Raw genomic sequence first — 26,496 nt, forward strand, 5'->3', positions numbered from 1 at the left:
CTGTTAAGAGAAAAGTTGAACAAATTCAAGAAATTTCAACTTCAAATTTATTTCTTCCAGATAAAATATGAACGCTTTAATAATGTAATAATTGTTTTCTCCTGTGAAAAAGTTGTCTTGCCTGAAAAAGGAGAGAAATATGCACAGATCAAGCATCGTTTACAAGCAAAAACAGTCCGAAACAAGTTCTAAAAATGTATGTTGTGGATTTTGATGTGAGAGGACAACAGTGGAAGGAGTTTTTCACTAGAGGAAGCATTATTATGGGTTATGGACTCTTATTTTGGCTAGAAGCAATGGTTTTAAACTTAAAACGCTTTAATGATTTATTTGTTTCTTACATGCAGCTTTTTGCTTCACAAGACATTAATTGATGAACTGGAGTCATGTTGTGGATTATTGTGATGTTTTTATTAGCTGTTTGGACTCTTTTTCTGACGGCACCCATTCACTGCAAAGGATCTATTGGTGAGCAAGTGATGTAATGCTTAATTTCTCCAAATCTTTTCTGGTGAAGAAACAAACTCATCTACAACTGAACTCTTCCTTTAAAGTTATAGCTCTCTTACTGTTTTTCAGAAATAGTGTCATTTGTTTCTGCTGTCTATTTTTGGAGAGAAACAGTTGATACTTCAATAAAAAGCAAATGAGAGCTCCATTAAGTCTCCTGAGCAATGAAAGAGCAACCTTTAAGCAATAAATGTGTCCTCTGAGATATAATGTTTTGCTTGCATTACTGACATGTAAAATCATATTTCACACTCTTGCAGATACCCACACACTCTTACAGACAGTCCCTCTGTATTTAATTGGAGACAATTGACTAACAGTACGCTCTTTACTTGAAAACTGTCCAGAAGGCTTTGAGAAAGAGATCTCTCGGCAAAAACAAGCCAGTTTGTTTGACATTCTAGCCAACAAAATCAATACAGAGGAGAAATTTGGCCCTTTCACTATGCATGCCACAATTTGCCACATAATTGTGCTTTTTACATCGCCATTGATTAGTCTTTTCACTGAATATATATTGGCCACCCAAACACTGTTTTCACGTCATGCCACAGGTACGGAGAATCAGCCTTGACTAACCTGCAATTATTGAAGCAGGATCACTCCTGTTAGTCAATGCTTATGTGCTCGCTATTGATTGTCCCACACACCGTGTGTGTGTATGCTTGGATATGTGTGTGAATGCACATGCAGCTGTTAACAGACAATGTCATTTTCATCAGATGATAACTGCATGTGGTCTTCTCTGCAATGTTGAGCCACAGGAGCTTGTTTCCCATGAATAGCTCTGTGATGGCCGAACCTGTGGCCACACATTGATAAGGGTAACATCAACGCATTCATTCACGATACATATATTCATTTACATACTGATAGTTATTTTCTTCCTTTTTATTATTCATTTATATTTGAATTTATGGTATAGGATTTAAGGTTTATGTATAAGAAAATCACTACACAGACTTTGTTTGACAAATTGCAAAGCTTTATTTATACATGTTAGTACTTCGTTCGTTGGTTTGGAGTGTGCACACTTACTGGCTTGCGTTGTACTATTTCTGTTTCCTTATCTTTGTTTCTATTTGAGTTTAAGTTACCGTGGCATGGAGGTTGGATGAATGGCGTTGACTCAGGTGTGCGTCTTTCCGTCATCGCGGTCTTGACTGACAAAAGGCTGAGGCGCGTGCGGCAGTCAATATTTATGGTCTGAGCATTCCACTGGACGATACCAACTGGATGCTATGTCATGGGGGGGGGGGTGAAGAAATGAAGTTATATTTCTGATTGGTTCCAATTTATTTTTTAGTATTAATATTTGTTGTTTTGTATTATTAGATTGTTTTGTTTGTTACTCTATTTACTTTGATTAGATAACTTGTAACTAATTTGTTGGTTTATAAAGTGTTGATTGTATGTTTTCCCCTGTCTTGTTTAAGTGAGCTCACCGTCTGTGATAAATACCTGTCTGTTGTCTCATTTGGGGAGTTAGTTTTGTTTTGTTCAGTTCTTCTTAAGTTTCGTTATATTGAATTAAAACTTGTTTTGTTTACTTTATTAAAGTCTAGCTAGATTATTTGTTAGAATAAGTTGATTTATTTTGTAACTGAGACCTTTTTCTTATTTTTGAGTAAAATAAAACCTTTTTTTTTGTTGGCAATCCTGTGTCCTCGTGCCTTACTACTTGGCGATATCCGACATATGGTGGCAGCGGTGGGATGAGCCAGTAGAGGACACAGGTTTTTGTTTTGTTTTTCCCCCCTCTTGTTTAATTATATTTTTTGAGGAGTTATGAGTCGACCGCCAAAGAAAGGAGTTCCTAAGCTTGCTCCAACTGAGCGAGAAGAAAGAGATGAGGAGAGGACTATAGACGAAGAGGTGTTTGATGGGGAAAAGGAGGCAGCAAGTAGATAACCATCATTGGGTGATTTGACTGGCCTGTTTCGAGCCCATATGGCGAAAATGGATGTCCGGGAGGCAGCAAGGAAGCAGGAGTATGGAGAACAGGAGCGACGATTTAGAGCTCTTCAACATCAATTCAGCTTATTACAGACTGAGGTTCAGGCTCGTACCTCCTTTACTCCTGAGCCACGCCCGACCAATTTAGATTATCTTGATGGCCAGGGTGGAGATGCAGATCCTGGAACCCGACGTTCTCCTCACCAGTTTACCTCCCACACAAGGGATGCTGACCCTAATGTTGATTATTCTGGACCAATGTGGCCTCGTGAACCTCGACTGGAAAAGTTAGCTGACTCTGATGATATAGAGCATTTTTTAATAACTTTTGAGCGAATCGCCACAGCTTGCCGCTGGCCCAAGGCTGATTGGACTTTTCACTTGATTCCGTTATTGACTGGCAAAGCAAGGGCTGCATATGTTAATATGGATTTGGATGATTGTATCGAGTATGAGAAGGTCAAGGCAGCCATCCTCATTAAATACGATATCAGTGCAGAGACCTATAGACAGAGGTTTCGCTCCTTAGATGTCTATCCATCCGAGAGTCCAAAAGAACTGTACATAAGGCTGAAGGAACTCTATGGCAAGTGGATTAGACCCCGGGAGAAAACCATCGAAGAGGTGGGTGAAATGATCATTCTAGAACAGTATCTTCGCATGCTTTCTCCTGAACTCCAGGTCTGGGTCCGGGAACGGGACCCTAGGACCGCAGCGGATGCCGCGTCATTAGCTGATGTCTTTGTGGCTGCAAGAAAAAAGAATCAACCGTGGAGTTGGACAACTGGTAGTGACTCCCGACGGGCCCCGTTCCATCAGAAACCGGTGCCTGGGGCGGGTAAGTCTCCCAAGGGAGATTTTCCAGAAGTTAGACGGCATAACATTTTAAGAGGACCAGTCATTTGTTTCCAGTGCGGACAAGAGGGCCACACAAGGCCAGCCTGCCCACAAAATGCTGCTAAACTAACTAACTTGTGTTATGCTCCCAGAGGCAGCGCAGCAAAGATAACCAAACCAAAGGTACTGTTACAGATCAAGACGGTGACCGTAAACGGGAAAGAACTGAAGGCCCTAGTGGATACTGGGAGTGACCAGACTCTGGTGAACAGGAAATTTGTGGCTCCATCTTTAATTAGGGCCTATAATAAATTACCCATCTGCTGCGTACATGGGGAGGAAAGAATGGTGCCAACTGCAGACCTATATATTGGGGTTGAAGGTCAAACCTACCTGTTAGAAGTAGGGGTAGCAGATAATCTTCCGTATCCCGTAGTTCTTGGTCGTGATTTACCAGTGCTCCTAGATCTGGTCAAGCCCGTGCAGCAGTGCAACATAGTGATAACAAGGGCCATGGCAAAGCAGCCGGAAGAAGCGATACAGACTCTTTCGACACTGCCCTTTTATGACGTAGATTTAGCGATGGGCATCACAAAATCAAGAAAATCTAGACGTCAAAAGAGACGAGCAAAGCTTGGGTATAATGCCTCCCAATTGCCCGTAGAGAGCACATGCAATCTAACCCCACATGTCCAGCTGCCTACTAACATAATTGCATTACAGCAAAAAGATGTTAGTCTTGCTGTTTGCCTACAGAAAGCAAACCAGGAGACCACAGGGGAGGGACCCACTAATGACAAGGGTGAGCATTTTGTATTTGAACAGGGCATACTCTACCGCCAAATCGGACTGGTAAAACAGCTGGTGGTTCCGCAGGATACTCGAGAGGTTGTCCTTCACCTGAGCCATTCCATTCCCTGGGCTGGCCACCTAGGGAAAAAGAAAACCACTGCACGTATCAAAAGACACTTTTACTGGCCCGGCTTGGAAACGGATGTTGCCCAGTACTGTAAAAGTTGCCCTGATTGTCAAAAAGTATCCATCAAACGTCCATCAAGAGTGCCCCTCCAGCCCCTTCCTGTAATCAGTACACCATTCGAACGTCTGGGCATGGATGTCGTTGGCCCTGTGGAAAAGAGCTGTGCAGGTAACCGGTTTCTACTGGTGATCACTGATTATGCTACGAGGTACCCAGAGGTATTCCCTTTAAAGTCTGTCAAAGCTAAATATGTTGCAACTTGTCTAGTCCAGTTCTTTTCCAGAGTCGGACTGCCAGCTGAAATTCTCACTGACCAAGGGACCAATTTCATGTCCAATCTCCTGAAACAAGTCTACCAGTTGCTGGGTATTAAGAGTTTGCGGACAACACCTTACCATCCTCAAACTGATGGGCTCACAGAACGATTTAATCAGACATTGAAACAAATGCTGCGGAAATTTGTTGGTGAGACTGGCCGGGACTGGGACCAATGGCTCCCGTATCTTCTTTTTGCTTATAGAGAAGTACCCCAGGCTTCTACCGGGTTTTCTCCGTTTGAGCTCTTATACGGCCATGAAGTTCGGGGACCTCTGACACTACTTAAAGAAGTCTGGGAAGGCGACCATGGTGAGAGTGAGCCTATTAACATTGTGTCTTATGTCTTGCAAATGAGGGAACGTCTGGAGAAAATGAGGACTTTGGCGCAGACCCACCTGATGGAGGCCCAGAAGCACCAAAAAACATGGTACGACCAAACGGCACGGGAAAGAGGCTTTGTGGTTGGAGACCGAGTACTTGTGATGCTGCCGAGTCAGGAGAGCAAGCTGTTGGCCAAGTGGCAGGGCCCCTTCGAGATCAGGAACCAGCTAGGCCCCACCACGTATGAAGTGGTCATTCCAGGGCAAGATCGTGCTAGCCGAGTACTTCATGTCAACCTTTTGAAGAAGTGGGTATCCCGACCTGAGCAGAGAGCGCAAGTGATGATGATTCGTCATGTGAAGGAGGAGGAGGAATGGGAAGACCAGTACTTGCCTCGACCAGTAGCTGGAAATATTCATCTGGAGCATCTGCCTGAAGATCAGCAATCCCAGGTGAGAGCTCTATGTACCCCTGAAACCTTCTCAGAATATCCTGGTTTGACATCTTTGATACAACATGATGTGATATTAAAACCTGATGCAGCTGTTAGACGTATGAGTTACAGAATACCTGAGAGACTCCAAGAGGACTTGAAGGAGGAAGTGAACTTGATGCTGAGACTGGGAATTATTGAACCCTCTAAAAGCGAGTGGTGCCATCCGGTGGTCCTAGTACCGAAAAAGGATGGGAGTATCCGGTTTTGTATTGACTTCCGGTACTTGAATTCTGTATCACAGTTTGACTCATATCCTACTCCCCGTATAGACGCCTTAATTGATCGATTGGGCAAAGCCAAATACCTGACGACCATCGATTTGTCCAAAGGGTATTGGCAGATACCATTGACACAACAGGCCCGTCCTTTAACAGCATTTAGGACACCATGGGGGCTATTCCATTTCCGGGTTTTACCCTTTGGCCTGCATGGGGCACCGGCTACCTTTCAGAGACTTATTGACCAGGTGTTACATGGGCTAACCTTTGCTGCAGCTTATTTGGATGACATAGTCATCTACAGTACTACCTGGGAGGAGCATGTTCAACACCTTCAAGAGGTTCTACAGCGTCTGCAAGAAGCAGGCCTCACAGTGAATCCTGCCAAGTGTGCTGTAGCCAGGACGGAAACAGAGTACCTGGGCTTTGTCATTGGCAACGGGGTAGTGCGACCACAAGTCAAAAAGGTCCAGGCATTAGAGGAAGCTCCCATTCCTCAGACACGTAAGGAACTCAGGTCCTTTCTGGGAATGGCGGGATTTTATAATCGTTTTATCCCTCACTTTTCTAGCAGGGCTGCCCTGTTGACAGATATGGTGGGGGTTCGATGTCCAAATCAATGGCAGTGGTCAGAAGAAAGGATGACGGCCTTTCGAGATATTCAATCGGCGTTAAGAGAAAATGCTGTGCTGTACAGTCCAGACTTTGATCAAGAATTTATTGTGCAGACGGATGCCTCTGAGAGGGGCATAGGGGCTGTGTTGTTACAGGGACCACCTGGTGAGCGACGGCCTGTGGCTTTCATTAGCCGCAAACTCTTTCCAAGGGAAGTCCGCTATTCGACAATAGAGAAGGAATGTTTGGCAGTTAAATGGGCCCTAGACTCCTTGAGATATTACCTACTTGGAAGGGAGTTCAAGTTGGAAACGGACCATAAAGCTCTCCAGTGGCTGGAAAGGATGAAAGATACCAATGGGAGGATCACACGGTGGTATCTGGCTATGCAGCCTTTCCGGTTCACTGTCCAGCACGTTCCGGGCAAGTCCAATGTGACCGCTGACTACTTCTCTCGTTGTATCCACGAGATGCCTGAAGGGAGGGGGTGTGTGATGGCCGAACCTGTGGCCACACATTGATAAGGGTAACATCAACGCATTCATTCACGATACATATATTCATTTACATACTGATAGTTATTTTCTTCCTTTTTATTATTCATTTATATTTGAATTTATGGTATAGGATTTAAGGTTTATGTATAAGAAAATCACTACACAGACTTTGTTTGACAAATTGCAAAGCTTTATTTATACATGTTAGTACTTCGTTCGTTGGTTTGGAGTGCACACTTACTGGCTTTCGTTGTACTATTTCTGTTTCCTTATCTTTGTTTCTATTTGAGTTTAAGTTACCGTGGCATGGAGGTTGGATGAATGGCGTTGACTCAGGTGTGCGTCTTTCCGTCATCGCGGTCTTGACTGACAAAAGGCTGAGGCGCGTGCGGCAGTCAATATTTATGGTCTGAGCATTCCACTGGATGATACCAACTGGATGCTATGTCATGGGGGGGTGAAGAAATGAAGTTATATTTCTGATTGGTTCCAATTTATTTTTAGTATTAATATTTGTTGTTTTGTATTATTAGATTGTTTTGTTTGTTACTCTATTTACTTTGATTAGATAACTTGTAACTAATTTGTTGGTTTATAAAGTGTTGATTGTATGTTTTTCCCCTGTCTTGTTTAAGTGAGCTCACCGTCTGTGATAAATACCTGTCTGTTGTCTCATTTGGGGAGTTAGTTTTGTTTTGTTCAGTTCTTCTTAAGTTTCGTTATATTGAATTAAAACTTGTTTTGTTTACTTTATTAAAGTCTAGCTAGATTATTTGTTAGAACAAGTTGATTTATTTTGTAACTGAGACCTTTTTCTTATTTTTGAGTAAAATAAAACCTTTTTTTTGTTGGTAATCCTGTGTCCTCGTGCCTTACTACTTGGCGATATCCGACAAGCTCAATCACACAAACAGGTTAGACATGAAAAACCATTGTGCACGTACTAGCTCTCTCATCTCTCAGCCTTTTATTTGTTACAAAAAGATTTAGCGTTGTGCTCACGCAAGCATTATGTGGGAAATTCACTTTGTTTGGTCATTTAACTCGATCTTTTTGATTCCCTGGTTGTTTCAGGTTTAATTTTCTGAAGAATGGAATGGAAACAAAGTGAATAAAAGTAGTTAAAACCAAGGAGGTTTGAAGTACCTACCAAATACTATTTGTTAGCATTAACTTCCAGCAAATAAACATTAAATGTGCCATTTTAATAGATCCTTTGAGTCTAATTCATGCCTCCAAAAATAATTGGCTGCTGCTAAAACATCTGTTAAAATATAATTAAATTATTATGAACGTTATCTTATTAATGCTGTATAGAGACTTGTGTTTTATGTATTTATTATTATGTATTTTTGTATTTATTGTTTATGGATCCAATATTTTGTCAATGTAAACTCACCTTGAGTCCAAGACAAATTTCCCCTTGGGCATAATGAAGTGTATTTCATTTAATTTCATTTCAAATATTGGAGATGATGCACTACTGCTCAGAAGTTTTAGATTGGTTAGATTTTTTGTAGTGTTTTTTAAAGAAGTCTTTTCTTTTCACCAAGGCTGCATTTATTTGATAGAAAGTACAGCAAAAACAGTAATATTCTGAATATATATAATATTTGAATATATATTTTTAAATGCAGTTTATTCCTGTTGGCACAGCTAAATTTTCTTAAACTTTTGAACATTAGTGTCTGTTGCTTGCAAAAATCTATTTGCTATTTACTTTATTTTGTATTATTTATGTACTCTTATGGTATTTATTAATATTTTGAATAGGTGTTTTATTAATGTTAATATTCATTTTAATTGCACACTTTATGAAATTAAGTATAGACCTTTTATCTTGTTTCAAATGTTTATTTTGTCATTATTTGCTTTTTCCAGCAAAGTAAACCAAAAGATTGAAGGGTGATTCTCAAAAAGTTATTTTCTGCAAGCTTTTTTCAAGATAAGTTTAGATGTCTTTACAAAAAGGGACATTTAGGAACTCCAAAAGGACACCAAAGAACCAAATGATATAAGGAGCCCATATAAGCACATGAAAGAGAAAAAAAATGGTAACAAAAAAAAAAAAAACGGTTTGTATAGTATGTGCACAGTGCAACAGCAAAGAGCTTTTTTACATTTTAGAGAAGTCAAGTTGCCATAACGAACAGGACCACATGGAGATGCCAAAAAAAAAAACCCTAAACCAACCGCCTGCTGACTGCATATATCTACTACAGTACACAGATCTATTCCGTATAACTAAACAGCAACATACATATGACAAATCAAAACATTATCGTGAATGTGTGTGGAAACAACGTGAATGTACATAAATGTCTGTGCCTGTGCATAAATACAATGTGCGATCAGGGTGTCAAGAGCACTCATGCACGCATTAATAAAACGGACTTACACATGCTTACTGTATGACTCCTGTACACCACCGCAATCATCTTTACCTTGATTGCAGTCTTCATCCATCAAAACTTTACTAGCGAGACACTGGTTATCCAGTCAAGTCTCATCTGGCCATACAGCGGTGGGATGTATTGACATTCCATTCAGTCTGTACTTCACACAGTGCGATGTGTGAGGGCTTGCGCACTTCAGAGACAATCACAGAATATGACACAGCTCGTGTTTAAAAGTGAAACTGAAAACGCAACGTGAGTCTCTGTTCTCTTTGCAATCTCTGATGTAATCAGCCTGGTTTCCTTTATATTAGTGCTGTTTTGGATGGATTGTTTAAATGCATTCGCTTACTGGATTATTGGACTGAAAACTTTCCTGAAATTTAGCGGCTTAAAATGATCTGACCGCAAGCAGAGAAACAAAATTGGGTTAAAGGGTTCGAATAAAAATTGTGCTTCACTAATTTTGCTTTAATTGCATTAAATTATTTTAACGCGTTAAGGATTGTAAAATTAATCGTATGCGTTAACATTGACAGCCCTAATATTAAAAATTAATAGTGATATTAGCGTTTGATTTTATATTTTCATTTGAATTTTAATTTAAGTATTTTATTAGCATATGTGTTACTTTATGTGTTTTTGTATATTTATATTTCTAGCTTTAATTTATCTCTCTTTTTTCGGTCATTTTAGTGTGTTTTCATATGATAATTACATTTTAGTCTTATAAGCTTTTGTCATTTTATTAGTTTTTTTGATATTTATGTTTAACTTAATTTTTTTTTAGTTTTAGTGATTTTTGTAAGTTTTTGTAAGTTTTCATCTAATTTTTATTGTATTTTTTTATTGCATTTTAGCTTTTATTTAACAAAATATTAAAGTTAACAATAACAACACTGCTCAAAATTAAATGTTAAAATCCATTTATAGAGGCTATATGTTAAAATCCATTTATAGAGAAAAATGCTTTTTAAATTTTTGGTGTATTTACGGCATCTACCAGCAGTGACCATGCTAACCAGCTAAACCTTGACCTCTAGGTCAGACCAAAATTGAATAGAAAATTAATTGAACTGCAATGCAGTGAGTTGCATGGAGTCATATTCTCATAAGCATGTGATTGATTAACCTGTCAGTCTAGCGAGACTCTGTTTGACAGTCCGGGGCATAAGGGTTTGCCACGCGCGTGTTAGATCTAATGTGATTGAAGCTTTATCCGCCCACGTTAACCACTACGCTTCTCAGGCAACTGTCATGTTCGCCTGTCAGATGTATTGTCTTGCGGGGTGTGTATGCATGATTGATTAACCACTGAATGACTGTTAACTCATAAGGGTAATTGCCAACAAACACAAACACATTGCTTTCGCCTATTTGCATTTGTGATACAATGGTTCCACAGCAACAAGATCTTCGTTGGGAGAATTATGATCTTGCGGACTGAGGCTCCAAGGTAATCCTTTACCATGGGCAGATTTTAAAGTGTCTGTAACATACTGCCCAATAAATAACAAGCTTTGTTCCATGTGCACATCTACAGTCCACACACACACATGTGCTTGCAGTAAGAGCATAGACATAACTGCTGTGTATTCACGGTGAAATTAAATCATGAGGCTGTTTTTTAAAGTTCTCAAATGTCTCATGTCTTTTTCTGTAGTTGACCTTCTGCTTCTAATAAAAATGCTCTCTTTGTATGCTTAGGTACTCAAACAACGTACGAGCAAATTATGGTCACACTCTAGCTTAGGCACTAATTCTCACTATTAACTTCAACTTTTCCCTCAATAAACTCCTGAATTGCTGCTTATTAATAGGTAGTAAGGTACAGTAGTTGTTAAGTTTAGGAATGGGGTAGGATTAAGGGATCTAAAATATGATCATGCAGAATACGGCTTTATTATTGTTTTATAAGTAATAATATGAAGCCAATATGCATGCTAATAAACAACTAGTTAATAGTGAAAATATGTCCTTAAAATATAGTGTTTCTCAAATTATATTTACATTTTCCAGAGAAACCTGCAGTAACATTGCTGAGTGCATCTTTAACATTGTTTTTGTGTGCTGTAGAACCGGGCCCGGTGACTCAACTGAGTTTCACTGAGATCCTGGACACATCTCTGAGGATCAGCTGGCAGGAACCGGATGACAAGAATGGCATCATCACAGGTGAACAGGCTCAATTATCCAATCACAGCTTCAACTCAACCGCCACAGGAACTCCCATTAATCTTTTCCGCTCTGCATGTAAAGGTGTTCCTGGGCTTGACTTTAGTTAAAACTAGCAGATTTTAAATGTCATATTTTTTTTAATAAAGATCACCTTCAAACTTGGAGAATTTTTGGCTTGTCTTAATTTATTTTAGTTTCCAGATGCCTTTTATGTATTGATTTTATTATTTTAACCTTGTCCTAGACCCAAGTTTTCAGTATGTAAACATGAAGAAAAAAGTTAAAAACATTAAAAACAAGTACATTTTAAATTGAAAAGATGAAATACTGTACAATAAAGGCACTCATGTAGTAAAGATAAAAAGCCTTTAATTAACTGGGCTAAAAGTGTAAAAAGTGTAGAAGAGTTAAGAGTGCTATCACTTTAGAGAGTTTTGTTGTTTTGCAAAGTAAATTTAAAAGTTTAATAAAACATTTTGATAATCTAAACAAGCATTTATGTTGTGAAAATGGTTGAGATGAAATAATCGAGAAAAATCAAGGTAAATTTAATTTTTGACATGAAAAATAATGGTAAATATCACTTGTGAATGGAATGTTTTTATTGTGTCATATACAGTCAAGCTGTTATTTTGTCAAATTATGTAAAAAGTGTGAAAATATTTTAAAACACAAATTGTGTAAAATTTCTTTTCCACTACTGTCATGGCAAAAATGACAGAATTCATTTCTAAACACATTATTATTGCACAAATTTAAAAATTTAAAAAGTAGCAAGAGTGTAAAAGGTTTACTGAAAAACAGTTTCTGGTTGTTTCTGGTTAAATAATTATGAAAATATCTAAATTACTGTCATGTTACTAGGAAGTGTAGTTAAGTAAGAAGCTTTAGTAGCTTACTGCTTTGATTCGGTTATAACACTGTTGTAATAATTGTGAGGTTGTGCATCTTTCTTGTAATTTCACTTTGCAAATGCATGCAATGAACCATAAAGAGAGGTTCAATTCAGCCATTTATAAGAGACGAAAGCAGCAAGGCGGTTCAAGTTGTGGAACAAAGCTTAATTGCCTCTTTCTTCTCATCTCATTTCCACCTCTCCATAGGTTATGTGTTGTGCTGGGAGGAGGCCGGTCAGAACGAAACCCGTGTATCTCAGACTCTGTCCAATTCTACGCTAGCGTATGAAGTGACCGGGCTTACTTCACTCACCACGTACACTCTGCAGGTGGCTGCGGTTACACAGGCCGGCACCGGTACTGCCACCTCGTCGACCATCTCAACAGGACTGCCGCCAGGTCTCCACACTCTTAAACAAATACACACTTCAATGCTAGCATCACTTTAATGCATCAAATTCTCCCTTGGGAATCAGTGATAGTCACCGTGTTCAAACTCTAAAGGAAATTCAGCACATGGAACAGGATGCCGCAGTGGGGCGCATATTTCACATAGACCAGCAATCCGAGACACAGTCAGTAAGACTGTAATACATCACACGGAGTCGGAATGAAGCTCTTGGGGCCGCTGCGTGTGTGCGCGTGTGTTAGAGAGAACATGAAATAAATGATGATGACCAAAAGCCAAGCTACACTCATTATCTCCCACTGATATGCTGTGGAGTCAGGAGAGAACGAGCTTTATCTACTGTTGAATGAGCCACCGTGAACCACCCAAATATCATTATCAATCCATTTAATTACCAATTAATCATATACCCAAACACAATGTGCACTGCTGTACACAAAACCTCATTGACTCTGAAGTGAGTTATGGGCCCATTTACAGGAGTTTTCTTTGAAGGATAATGAAGACACAGGATGGAGAAAACAGACAGAGAGCAGAACACAAAATGCAGGAAATTTTTCAATCAGAGCAGCTTGTGAGTTACATAAATATGTTTTTTGTTGTTGTTGTTGTGTTGCTGAACAGAGCTTCCTGGTGCACCCTCCAATCTGGTCATCTCCAACATCAGTCCTCGCTCCGCTACCATAAAGTTCCACCCCGGCAGTGACGGCAAAACCGTCATCTCCAAATGGATCGTAGAAGGACAGGTGCGTAGGCGTGTTTGTGTAAAATTTATTAGAACTTGCATTGATAAATTGTTTTTCACATCAGAAGCACTGGAAAAAAAATGGTTAACTCTGCCACAAATTGCATTTTTCATTCATTCTTTTTCAAGAATGGCAGTTTTCTCTTTGTAAAATGGTTAACTTTGTCACTTATAGCAATTTTCTCTTTCCAAAATGATTAACTTGGCAACAAAGCACACTTTGTTCTACGCAAAATGGCTAACTTTGCCATGAATGTTACTTTTTTGGCAGCCAAACTGTTAACTTTTCCACAAGAATTGCACTTTTCTATCAGAGACATGGTTACCTTTTTCATAAAAGGTATAGGTTTTCATGATTGGAAGGTTTTTTTTTTGTTTTTTTTTTTTACAATGCTTAACGTTAGTTACTTATAGCAATGTTATCTTTCCAAATGGTTAACTTTGACATGAATGACACTTGTCTCTCAGGAAAAATGGTTGTAATTTTCATGATTGGTATGTCATGGTTAATACCAGCAGTTTTTCTCTCCAAAAGGGTTAACTTTGCTGCAAATTGCACTTTTCTCTCTGCAAAATGGTTATTTGTTTATGAATGTTTTTTTTTTTCTGCAAATACATGTTAAATTAAATATATAGTTTCACTTTGCCGCAAATGTCAAAAATTTGCCTGTTGAACTTGGCCACAAATTGCCATTTTCATTATGCAAATATTGCCTTGAAGGGCACCTTTCTCTCTGAAAAAAAAAAAAAAAAGTTACCTTTGCCACAAATTGCTGTTTTCTCTCTGCAAAATAAGTAAATTTGTGACGAATGGTAATTTTCCTTCTGTCGAATGGTTAACTTTTCCACAAACTGCAATTTACTCTCTGCCAAGACTGCTCTATGGAATATGACTTTTCAGTGTATGTGCTCATAAGTATAAACGTGTGTGTGTGTTTGTGTATTTGTGGGTGTGTGTTATGCCCTTGTCTGGCAGGCTGTGCCCCAGTGAAGATGCTGTTGTCTGGCAGGTACTTCATCTCCAGGGAAAAACAGGCTTGCTCTTGCACTAAAACATTTTCCCCCGGAGAAAGCGCACACACACCGACACACATGCAAGCTCACACTCTGTATTTGACATAGTACGAGGAGGCTAAGGAGATGTCATGCACCGTGTCTCCCAGTCCTTTAGGTGTGCTGTGTGTGTTTGTGTGTGTGTGCATATGTGTTTAAGCCCCTCTTGGATGGCGTCCAGTGCTGTGCAGCATGAAGAGAAAAACTCCTCCTAATGAGATCCCTCTCTTTTCCTCTTCGTTTTCTCCGCTTCTGTCTTTAATACTGTTTAATCGAGGGAGAGCAGGAGGGAGGGAGTCAGAGGGAGGGATGAGAGAAGAGAGAGGAGAAGATTAGAGGTACTGAGGTGGCACTAATGGGGTCTTAAGTCTATGGCTTAGAAATCAGCTTGTGTTAGGGTGGTTTTTTTTTTTTTTTTTTTACAGCTGACTTCTTCACAGCTGTATCCTGGACCAGGTCGCTTGCCGATTCTGATTTCCTTTGTAATCTTTTGACCTTTCCTCCTTTCCTCTGCTCAAGCAGGGCTGCACAAAACATGCCATGTAGATGCAGTGTTTACATGAAAACCAAGTACTAGTTATTTCAACATATAGTTTGTGATATGGAAAGAGACATATCATGGAAAATTGCATTTTTCTGCCTTTCTCCCCAGTCCACCCAGATTATTTATGGATATTGAGCTGCAAAAGTCACCAACAGGAGCTCATTAGCATATGTTCACCAACATTTATATACCAACACCTGTTCAGTCTTTAAGTGATGAAGAAATTCTATCATCATTACTCTGATATTATTCAAAACCTATAGGTCTTACTTTCTGATTACTGAATATGCTCCTCTCGTGTTCATTAGGCTCATTATCTGAACGTGTATCCCGAACTTTTTTAATAAAACATAATTTAGTCTGTTTCTGCCAAGGAATAAATAATAACAATGTAATTGTGACTTTTATTTCACTATTCTGACGACTTTTTATTTCTCTCAATTCCGAGAATAAAAAGTATAAGAATTGTGAGATATATAAACAGAATTCTGACTTTTTTCCTGCAAATTCTGAAATTACATCTCACAACTCAGAATTTTTTTCTCTGAATTGTTTAAATCTCACAATTTGTTTTATTTATTGTGTGTGTGTGTGTGTGTGTGTGTGTGTGTGTGTGTGTGTGTGTGTGTGTGTGTGTGTGTGTGTGTGTGTGTGTGTGTGTTTCTGCCATGGAATAAAACTATGAGGTTGGCCAATCATATCAGAGGTCATTTACAGTACATATGGAAATTTGAAAGGTGCAGTAGCCAAAAACAGTCAGAGGGTCAGAGAGAGGCTGGAAAATGTAAAATGATGACTGTTTTCTGTGTAAGAAACCTTGACTAACATCATAAGTGAAATTCAGGGGGAAATTGAAATGCTTTAGAAGTGTAGAATATGGCCCCTTTTAAGCATTTTGACAGTTTATACATGATAATGATAGGAAAGAGCTAACCGCATGAAATTAATCACAGGTTGCTCTATGAATAAGTGAAAGCAGCTCTCAGTGAGGTCCTAGAGGAAATGTGAGTCACATGATTGTGACATGTTTAAAGTGATAAGCAGTTTTCGTTTGCAGATAATGATTGGTTACATTATCTGGTGTCTCTTTGTAGCATTTCTTTTTTTTTTTTTTTTTCATGTTGTGGATCCACTTTTTAATTAGCTCATTACCTTAGTATGGCCTTATTAAGATCAAGGTGGTTAAATAAACAAGCCCTCTCTGGCTCTCACATGTCATTGTTGAGAATCTATAGCAACATGCTTTTGTTTGGCGAAAAACACAAAGCACAGAAAAACAAAGGAAACAGCCCTGATATGGAGTCTGCACTGCGGGCAGCTCGGTTGGGTTTGCTGTTGCTTTTTACTGTCAGTCTAAAGTTTTTCTATCATCAGCTCTGAAAAGCTCTAAATCTGATTCTCCATATATTTGAAATGACTCTCTGCCGTACTACTCATAATAGGAATGAGGGATGCAGGATATGTACTGTACACAGTCTGGGGGACCTGATTTGCCCATGTTTGAAGTATACATCAAGTGAAATCTGATATGAACTGCAAGCTGTCTCAACTGTAATCTTAACATCTAATGTGTGACTCATTTGTTGATTGTTATGTTGATGTCAGTTGACTTCCAAAAGTTATGGCATTTTTACTCAAGCTTGGATATAAATGGAAAAAATATCTCTATGCTTTGACATGCTTGCATCATATCTCCAAGTAAACCAAGATTCCTTATAGTTTTTCTTTTGCGATTATTATTATAATTATAATTTATAAGGGATACTCCACCCCAAAATGAAAATTTTATATTAAAGGGTTAGTTCAGCCAAAAATTATGTCATTAATGACTCACCCTCATGTCGTTCTAAACCTGTAAGACCTCCGTTCATCTTCAGAACACAGTTTAAGATATTTTAGATTTAGTCCGAGAGCTTTCTGTCCCTCCATTGAAAATGTATGTATGGTATACTGTCCACATCCAGAAAGGTAATAAAAACATCATCAGAGTAGTCCATGTGACATCAGAGGGTCCGTTAGAATTTATTGAAGCATTGAAAATACATTTTGCTCCAAAAATAACAAAAATTACGACTTTATTCAGGATTGTCTTCTCTTCCAGGCCCGTTACCCATGGGTCTGTCCTGTACCTATTGATGAACGCGCACTTTGCAGAGAGGCATTTCAGTTGTTCACGAAGGACTGTCTGACTTAAAGGGATAGTTCACCTAAAAAAGAAAATTTTGTTATCGCTTACACACCCATAAGTTGTTCCAAACCTGTAATAATTTCTTTCTTCTGTTGAAAATAAAAGAAGATACTTTTAAGAATGTGAGTATCCTAATAGTTTCTGTTCCCCAATGAATCTGATAGTATTTTTCTCTACTGTGGAAGTTACTGAGGACCAGCATCTGTTTAGTTACCCACATTATTCAAAGTATCCTCTTTTGTGTTAAACAGAAGAAATAACTTTATATAGGTTTAGAACAACCTGGGTAAATTATGACATAATTTTCATCTTTGGGTGAACCATAACCAAAAATTCATCCCATCCAGGTAACAGCTGCAGAACTGTCAAAAAAGACTAATAATAATGAATAATTATAAATAATCAAATTTAAAACAACAATATTAATGTGTTTTGTTGAAAGTTTACATACTGAAGCATGTTTTCTCATGGTTTATTGTTGAGCTATGAGCTAATAGTTACTTGCTTGTTTGTTTTTTTTTTTGGGGGGGGGGGGGTCCCTTATTTTGCCTTGCTGAAGGTGGCAACCCTATTAATCACTTACCCCCATGTCATTCCAAACTCATAAAAGCTTTGTTGGTCTTCGGAACACAATTTAAGATATTTTGGATGAAAACTGGGAGGCCTGTGGCTGTCCCATAGACTGCCAAGTAAATAGGAGTGACAAAAATTAATGACAAAATTTTAATTTTTGGATGGAGTATCCCTTTAAAATATTTAGTTATAGAAATCATACAAATCAATACAGAAATGTATCACTATAGTAATACTATTGTACTGTGAAAATTTTTTATAATAATAATACAATAATTTTACATTAACATTACAATACTTCCATTTCCAGAGTCATTGATAGGAATATTTTAGCTTTTCTTAGGCTTTTTTTTTTTTTTTTTTTTTTTTGGATGATGATTGGGCATTTTTACATAATATTGCATTAAAAGTTCAAAACAACCATTTGTATTACCAACTTAATGACATGCATCATTGATGAGATCATGTAGCAATGTTTACTACTGTTTAAAGCATTTAGCATAGAATAATGCTACTGTTCCTTTGCCATCTCTGTACTGTAGAAAAAAAGTTAATACTGATATAAATATGCAACATAGTGAGGTCATGTGACTGTAGCAAAGCATACGACAGTTTGAAATGTTGTCATATTTCATATTTTTGTTGTGTGTGTGTGTGTGTGTGTGTGTGTTTAAATATTGTCTGGTATATTGTATGTTCATTGTAGCATGGAGAATGCTGTGCTTTCTTCATTTCAAACCCATCCTCTGTGTGACCACAGGTGGAGACTGTGGGTGAGGACGAGGAATGGAAGGTTCTGTATGAGATAGACAATCCACCAGCTTCAGACACTCTGGAGATTCCCAATCTCATCCCCTTCACTCAGTACAGGTGAGCCTTTCGCTCCTTTGCTGAATGGAAAACCACTTTCCCATCAACCTAGCAGGGTTTCTGAGTAAATTTCAGCTGTTTACATCCTTTCAATATTGACCAAACACTCATTATACTTCTGGCTCTCCCTGCGTTATGTGTCTCCAACTATTTTTTTTATACAGTCTTCGTTGTTTTTTTTTTTCTTTCATTTTTTCTTCATTCTCTCTTTCTGTCTTCCTCTCACTCCCCTTTTCTATTTTTCCCCGTAATTGATTTTCTCAAGGTCCTGTGGAAAGATTGTCTTCTGATTCTCAGCACACTATCTTGTCCTAAAGGGATTACAGATGATCAGAGGCTGTAGAGATCTGTTATCCTGTGCAAAATTCCCCATTCTCCCGCTACTTAAGAGCAAGACCTGGGAATTAAAAACGCTGTTTTTGTCTCTCCTCACTTGCATATTCCTTTCAGGTTCAGGATGAAGCAGGTGAACATTGTGGGTTCGAGTCCCTTCAGTCAGCCCTCTCGTATGATGCAGACCTTGCAGTCTAATCCAGATGTGGCCCTGACAAATCTCACAGTAATTTCTGCAAGTGAAACAAGTTTAAGGATTCGCTGGGAGGTGAGAAATGGTCACACACACACACACACACACACACACACACACACACACACACACACACACACACACACACAGTCAAGTTTGCACCAAGTACAGGTTTTCTGTATTTAAATATGATTTTGTGTTCTGTACTATACTGTAAAAAAGTCTGGGGTCAGTATGATTCTTTTTCTTTATATATATATTTTTAAATAAATTAATACTTTTATATGTAGCAAAAATGTATTCAATTTCTGTAAGGGCCTTGTGAAACTTTAGTAATAGCTGCTGAAAATTCAGCTTTGCCATCACAGGTATAAATAACATTTTAAAATATAAAATTAATATTTTTCCCAATCAGAGTGAACCATAATTTTGACCAAACATCATTAAAGTATAATGCATGATCTAAAATATGGTATGAAAAAAATATCTTAATTAAAAAAAAAAAAAAAAAAAAAAACTTTTTCCAGTATTTTCAGTAAAGGAATATTTAATATTTTCACAATATTAAATTATTTTAATTTATATGCATAATGTTGCAATAATGTGGCAAAATATCCACATTCATTTTTTGTGAAAACTTTTTAATACATTTAAAATGCCACCCAGGACTTTTTTGAGGACACAAACAAATTGAATCAGTTTTTAATCGGTTTATTAAAATGAACAATTTATAATGATTTACAAACACATCACAAAAAAATTAATGCTATTCTTTGATGATGTACATATCAGACATACATACATACAGTACTTTCATCATTAAGATTTTTTTTTTTTTGTAGTTTTTGAATTACTTTTCTATAAAAATATTAAAAGTGTATATCATTATCCCCAGGGGAAAAAATTGTATGTATGTGTATGTGTATATATATATATATATATATATATATATATATATATATATATATATATATATATATATATATATATATATATATATATATATATATATATGTATATGTGTGTGTATATATATGTGTGTATATATATATATATATTTTGATTTATTATGAGGGTTGTAAACAGTTCTGCTGTCTAATATATTTGATGAATAAAAGGTTAAAAAGAACTGCATTTATTCACTGTAATTATTCAAATTCTAATAATATATATTCTAATAATATATTTTCTTTACTTTCACTTTTTATCAATTTAACACATCCTTGCTGAATAAAAGGACTGATTTTCTTTAAAAAAAAGAAAGAAAAAAAAAATTACTGACCCCAAATTACTGACCAGTAGTGTATATTGTTATTACAAAATATTTATATTTTAAAAACATAGCTTCTTCTTCTTTTTACTTTTTATTCATCAAAGTATCCTAAAAAAGTATCGCATGTTCTGAAAAAATATTAAGCAGCAGAACTGTTTCAAACTTTGATAATGAATCATCATATTAGAATGATTTCTAAAGGATCATGTGATAATGATCCTAAAAATTCAGCTTTGCATCACAGAAATAAATGATAATTTAAAGTATAATAAATTTAAAAACAATTATTTTAAATTGTAATAATATTTCACAACATTAAATTTTTTTCTGTATTTTTGATCAAATAAATGCAGGCTTGATGAGCAGAAGAAACTTCTTTCAAAAACATTAAAAATAGTAATGTTTCCAAACTTTTGGTCTGTACTGTATATATATATATATATGTGTGTGTATATACATATGTATGTGTGTATATATCTATGTGTGTTATATATATATATATATATATATATATATATATATATATATATATATATATATATATATATATTTTATTTTTTTTTTTGAGCTTTTCCTATACATTCCCCTAAACATATGCCATTTGTAAGAACCAAAGAGCTTAAAAAGGTTCTCCTGTTGGATCGAAAGGAGGTGGTTCTGGATTTGTTGTGAGCTTTATCTTAAAAACTGGAGCTCTCATAAGAATCTAGCCATTTATGCACACTCAAATGCATGCAGAGATGCCCACAAATACTGTCTGTTGCACTTCTGTGTGCACACTGTTTAGTTGAGGGATATGCTGGAAGAGGTTGACAGCTTATTTTTCCTGTCTGGTTTTTCTATCACAAGCCATAGTGTCTGTCAGTATCAGATGTAATTGCTGTTATTTTCTCCTTCAGTTCTCCTTTTTTCCCCTCTCACCTTTTCAAAGCTTGAAGAGCGATCGAAGAATTTGAGTTGTAGATGCACATAACATGAAGGCTGTCATTTCATAAGACAGGACTCCATTTAATCTAAAAAAATGGCTTCTGCAAAGAAGCACATTTGTGGGGTGTTGGTGCTGAAAAATGACCATCAGGACATAATAGTGCTTAATGCAGTACTTCAAAAGCACTGAAAATGAAAACAGTGACCTCTAACCCTTTTTTATGGATAGTAATTTATTACACTCATACTAAAACTTCTATGTAGCTGCCATAAAATAAAAGGTTATACCCCTCTTCTGTCATTTACCAAGCAACCCAAGTTTCTTAAATGTTAATGTCTTTAATGCGGAGAATTTACATTGGAAGATGTATTTTATGAGGAGTTGCTGTGGAAATGCATTGACCTTCAGAAGTATTTAGAAAGCAACACTAATTAGTTTTGATTAACTAAACCATTTTGGTGTTTCAGCACAAAAGTCTTATTCACTAGCCACTTGTAATCTAATTTACCCAAACTGAAAATAAACCAAAGTGAAACAAGCTCATCAAAATGCTTGTCGCTTGCTTGTTGTAGATGGACTAACACTCAAATGGACATAGATGAAATAGCTTTTAACGATGTTTTATATCACATAATATAATAAATCATGATGTTACAAGCAATTAAAGATTAGCACCTTATCATGAAGACCATAAGAACTCAAACACTGATTTGGCCCATACCTATGAAGTCACTCGCATCAGCATTCGTCGACTAGCCAAAAGCATTTTAATAGAAATGCTTTCAAGCAGTCAATGTACTGAAGCTGTGAACATCGTAAGGTTTTGAGTGTGCATTAAAGTACTAGGCGAGCAACCATGTGCGAACTCTTGGCATCCAATGCTGGAAAATGTCTCGAGCTGTGTGCCAGCGTGAGGCTGAAGCAGGCGAGGGACTGAACTGCATTACAGCCAATTTGAAATGTCATTTAATTTATGTTTATGAGGAGATTAAGGAACTTCCTTTCTGTTTGCTGCACACAATTTGATGCTTGTGAAGCTTTTCATTCATCCAGATCATCGTAGAACTTAGCCACCGGGATGAGCCGCGAAACATTTATTTCCAATTCCTGTTGAGTAAGATTAGCATGCAGAAAATTAGTTCAATTTTTTCAGCCCTTAAATTTTGGTACCATACCAATACAATTGCTCAAAATGTGTTTGTACAACTGAAGTTTCTCTTAATTTTTTCTGTTTTTATACACTACTAAGTTTGGGGTGGATTACACCCCATGTAAGATTACATTTACTTAACTGCATTTATTTGATTAAAATGATAGTAAAAACAGTAATATTGTGAAATGTTATTACATTTTAAAATAGTTGTTTTCTATTTGAATATATTTTGAAATGTAATTTATTCCTGTGATTAAAAAGCAGAATTTTTTACATCATTACTCCAGTTTTCAGTGTCACACGATCTTTCAGAAATCATTCTAAAATGCTGATTTGGTGCTCAAAAAAACATTTCTTATTATTATCAATGTTGAAAACAGCTGTGCTTCTTAAAATAATGTGGAAACAATGATATTTTTTTCAAGATTCTTTGATAAATAGAAAGTTTAAAAGAACAGCATTTTTTTAAACAGAAATCTTTAGTAACTAAGTTCTTCTTTTTTTTTCTTTTTTTCTGACACTTTATCAATTTAATGGGTCATTGCTAAATTATTATTTTTTTTTGTTGTTGACAAATATTACTGAACCCAGACTTTTAACCCATCTTGTATCTATTTCCTTGCATTAGACAACAGTGTGCAGGAGTGCTATTTTTTTTTTTTTTTTTTTTTTTTTTTTTTGTTATCTAATGCAATGAAATTCTTATATTTAAAGTGCCTGAAGTGTTCAGAAATGTTGAGGACACTCTATATAACTTTATCCTGTCACACAGTTTGTTAACCATTTTACATAGCATCATTTTTCAATAGCACCTCCAATCCAATTCACAGCGTTTGGGTCTTATTATTGATGTAGGTTTATCAAAGTCTCTCCCGTCCCAAAATTTTTCCTCTTCATCTTTTGTAGCCACTTCCAGAGGCAGCTTATAACGGAAATCCTGAAAGCGTGGGTTACCGTGTACGTGCACAGAGAGCAGATGGGCTTGGCCTGCCCCGGATGGAGACCGTTTCTGAGCGCCTCACTCGGGAGGTGACAGTGGAGGGACTTGAGGAGTGGACGGAGTACGAGCTGAGTATTCAGGCTTTCAACGGCATCGGGCCTGGACCCTGGAGCAGTCCTGTGTTGGGCAAAACTAAAGAGTCAGGTGACTTTCCATAAAACATGGTTGCTTCTCCACTTTTGGTTTTTATAAGTTGCGATCAAAATAAATGATAAATGAATGATTAATGTCATGCATTTGAGGAAAAGAAACAAAATAGTTGATGTTTTGTATGTAACCAAATGAGTTATGTTAATATAAGCATCATTGTGTTATGGTCAAATTTCCATTTTGATCATTTTTTCATTTTACTTGTGATTTATAAGATGGATAGCATAAAATATACGATAAGAATTTAGAATTTAGATGAAATTCTTATAAAGATATGTCAGTTGATTTTTAGATTAATGCCACAAGTTGCTGCATTCCTTAGTAACTCTAAGTAAGCTACAGTTTAGCTGCGCCCTACAAGCCGATTTTTAGTCGTAAGCTTCATTTACATAGCCGCTGGAGACTCAGATGGAGTCTGTGCCCGAGGCCACATCTCGCAGCGGGTGGGTTTTAGCAGCTCCAGCGACTCCCTGCTGAGTTAATGATCCTGTCAACCCTTAGACAAATTCTAGAAAATCTGAAATGATCAGAGGCAGCTGGTGAGGTGGGCACTTGTGGCCTTGGCAGTGACCACTTACAGGTTTCAAACATCCGTTTGTCCATGAATTTTCCTGTTGAATATGAAAATTACATTCACTCTTGAAATTTCCACAGCTTTTTCATGACCTTTGTAGATTTTATATGCTTTCCAGTCCTGGAAATCACATTTTTGAAATCCTACAATGTTTTTCAGGAGTGTAAGGATCCTACAGTTAGCTACCTCTCACATTGAAGAACTGACGGACATGCTGTGAATCATTTTTCTCAGCAAATGTTAAAACCGCATATTTTAAACACAATTTTTTGCGCAGTTCTCTTACACCTAAATAACAGAATAAAGCCCAATTCGAACGCTAATTGTTTCTCAGGGGGACGTAAGCTATTTTTTATTGTGATTTTATTGCTGTCCGAATCCAGAGTAAAAATCCCCAGCCAAATTACCCACTGTTTTTTGACAAAAAACAAGGTTATGTGGTAATTTACTTGCGTCCGAATCCTCTCCGAGTTTACAAGAAAAAAAATTCAAAATTCACTGTTTAAATCTTTTTTGACCACTGCCAAACACCGTACAGGAACTATTGCGCTTCACTGTAATTTGCATACATATTTATTACTGAAATGCGCCAAAGTATTTACAGGAACAGCATTTCATTACTGCTCCACCCCAGCGAGTGGGAGCAGTTATAAGAACAAAAAAAGGGAGAGAAGAAAAGCATGTAAACATTGGAAATGGGTCATTATTATATATAACAGGTATGCAATATAATTTTAAAATGTATATTATATACAATTGTATATATGAAAATATAAACCAAGCAGCTTTATGTTTACCTTAGGTAAATAAGAGGATGCATTAACTTATTTCTGCTAATCTCCACATTTTTAATGACATCATTTTGAGAGATAAAATGCCTCAGAAAACAATTTTTATGCGACTGACCACATGAGCAGCACATTCCCGAGGTCGTAGGTCATAGGATCAGAGAACTTGCTTCTTCACTGTGAATAAATGTGCATCTGAATCCATTAGTTTTATTACTGAGGTGCCATGTAAAGTTATTTTTACCGATGTTCACATGAGAAACGATTACCATCTGAATAGGACTTAAGAAAGCGTCTTTGAAAATCTTTTTCTCACTGAAGCTGTACATGAACATATGCCGGCAAGCCATGAAGGAACAACTATACATCACACACAATCACAGGGTAAAGCTGCCCCTTCAGATTGTATCCTAAATCAGTCCATTACAAGAATTTATGCTCATGCAGTTCTCCTGTTCTTATTTCAGCGAAGCTTCACATGACAGGGAATCTTAGAGAAATGTCAGAGGATGTTGTTTAAGTTGTCAGCACTCTTCCATTTTTAATCAGTGCATGTGACAGACTCCAATAGAAGAGAGTGAGATTTCAGCAAAAATAGTCAGTAGATGTGAAACCCTGACCGAAAGAAATAGTTTTGAGTCAGCTGGTAAGACATCAGCCGTAGGCTAATGAGCTGTATTACTTGGTGGAATTGTTTATTCGCATTACTATTAATGATAATTGGAGTCTTTTTTCTTATTGTTGTTCCAATATGATGAAAAACAGCCTTTAAGTGCTGTAAAATCACTCTAACACACAGCCTTGAGTAGGTTTTTGCTTTAGTATAAAATGGCTTTTCATATGGGTGTGTTTTCAGTTCCCTCTGGTGCCCCAGAAAATGTGAGCGCAGAAGCAATGAGCTCCACAAGTATATTGGTCACGTGGGGTTCGGTCCCTGAACACCAGAAGAATGGACACATCCTTGGTTACAAGGTACGGTTACTATATTAAAGAGAATGCTTTAAGACCCTTAAAATCCCCCACAGGTTTGGCTGGAGAGTTCTGCCTGCCAAAACACTGCAGAAGGGTGAATTTCTACTGTATATGGAGACATCTGATTGGAATTATTTTATTAGCAGTGCTTGTCTAGGAAGATATTTTAATGAATGTATTCAAGCAGATGTATTTATTTAGTATATACATTGAAGTGGTCCAGTATTTTTAAAACATGATAGCTTCATATTTATGATGACAGAATTATATTTTTGGGGTGAATTATCCCTTTAAACATGTGCAAACTTGTAATTTTTCATTCAGACTGCCAGAGAGTGAATTAGCATCTTTTTTTTTCAGTCCCTCTGCCATTTTTGTTGTAGACCAGTTATATATAATATACATAATCATTTAGTGGGCTGAAATTGCAGGTTTATCATTTTATAAAACGTTAACATTTTATTTTTGTCAAAACTGTTAAGGTTGTCATAGTTTCTAAAGTCATTTTACAGTTTAGGATGTTATCATAGACA

General features: G+C 37.0%; 2 protein-coding genes across 3 annotated transcripts in view; both read left to right on the forward strand.

The window, feature by feature from the left end:
- The window catches only part of LOC109061405 (protein sidekick-1-like), a 206,867-nt gene that overhangs the window by 147,123 nt on the left and 33,248 nt on the right, over positions 1-26,496 (forward strand). The window contains 7 exon segments of the mRNA XM_042729635.1: positions 11,220-11,318; positions 12,425-12,616; positions 13,251-13,372; positions 18,490-18,599; positions 19,050-19,200; positions 23,386-23,623; positions 25,848-25,963. Coding sequence (XP_042585569.1) covers positions 11,220-11,318; positions 12,425-12,616; positions 13,251-13,372; positions 18,490-18,599; positions 19,050-19,200; positions 23,386-23,623; positions 25,848-25,963 — 1,028 coding nt within the window.
- Positions 2,453-7,167, forward strand: LOC109082538. Of its 2 annotated transcripts, none has more exons than XM_042729522.1 (2): positions 2,453-6,776; positions 7,038-7,167. In XM_042729522.1, exon 1 carries the CDS (start codon positions 2,461-2,463, stop codon positions 6,769-6,771), a length of 4,311 nt encoding a protein of 1,436 aa, XP_042585456.1. In that variant the 5' UTR covers positions 2,453-2,460; the 3' UTR covers positions 6,772-6,776; positions 7,038-7,167. The 2 variants fall into 2 exon arrangements, with proteins under 2 accessions (XP_042585456.1, XP_042585385.1); XM_042729451.1 differs by having other exon boundaries at positions 7,044-7,167.

Source organism: Cyprinus carpio, chromosome A1 (assembly GCF_018340385.1).
Source record: "Cyprinus carpio isolate SPL01 chromosome A1, ASM1834038v1, whole genome shotgun sequence".
Classification (NCBI taxonomy): domain Eukaryota; kingdom Metazoa; phylum Chordata; class Actinopteri; order Cypriniformes; family Cyprinidae; genus Cyprinus; species Cyprinus carpio.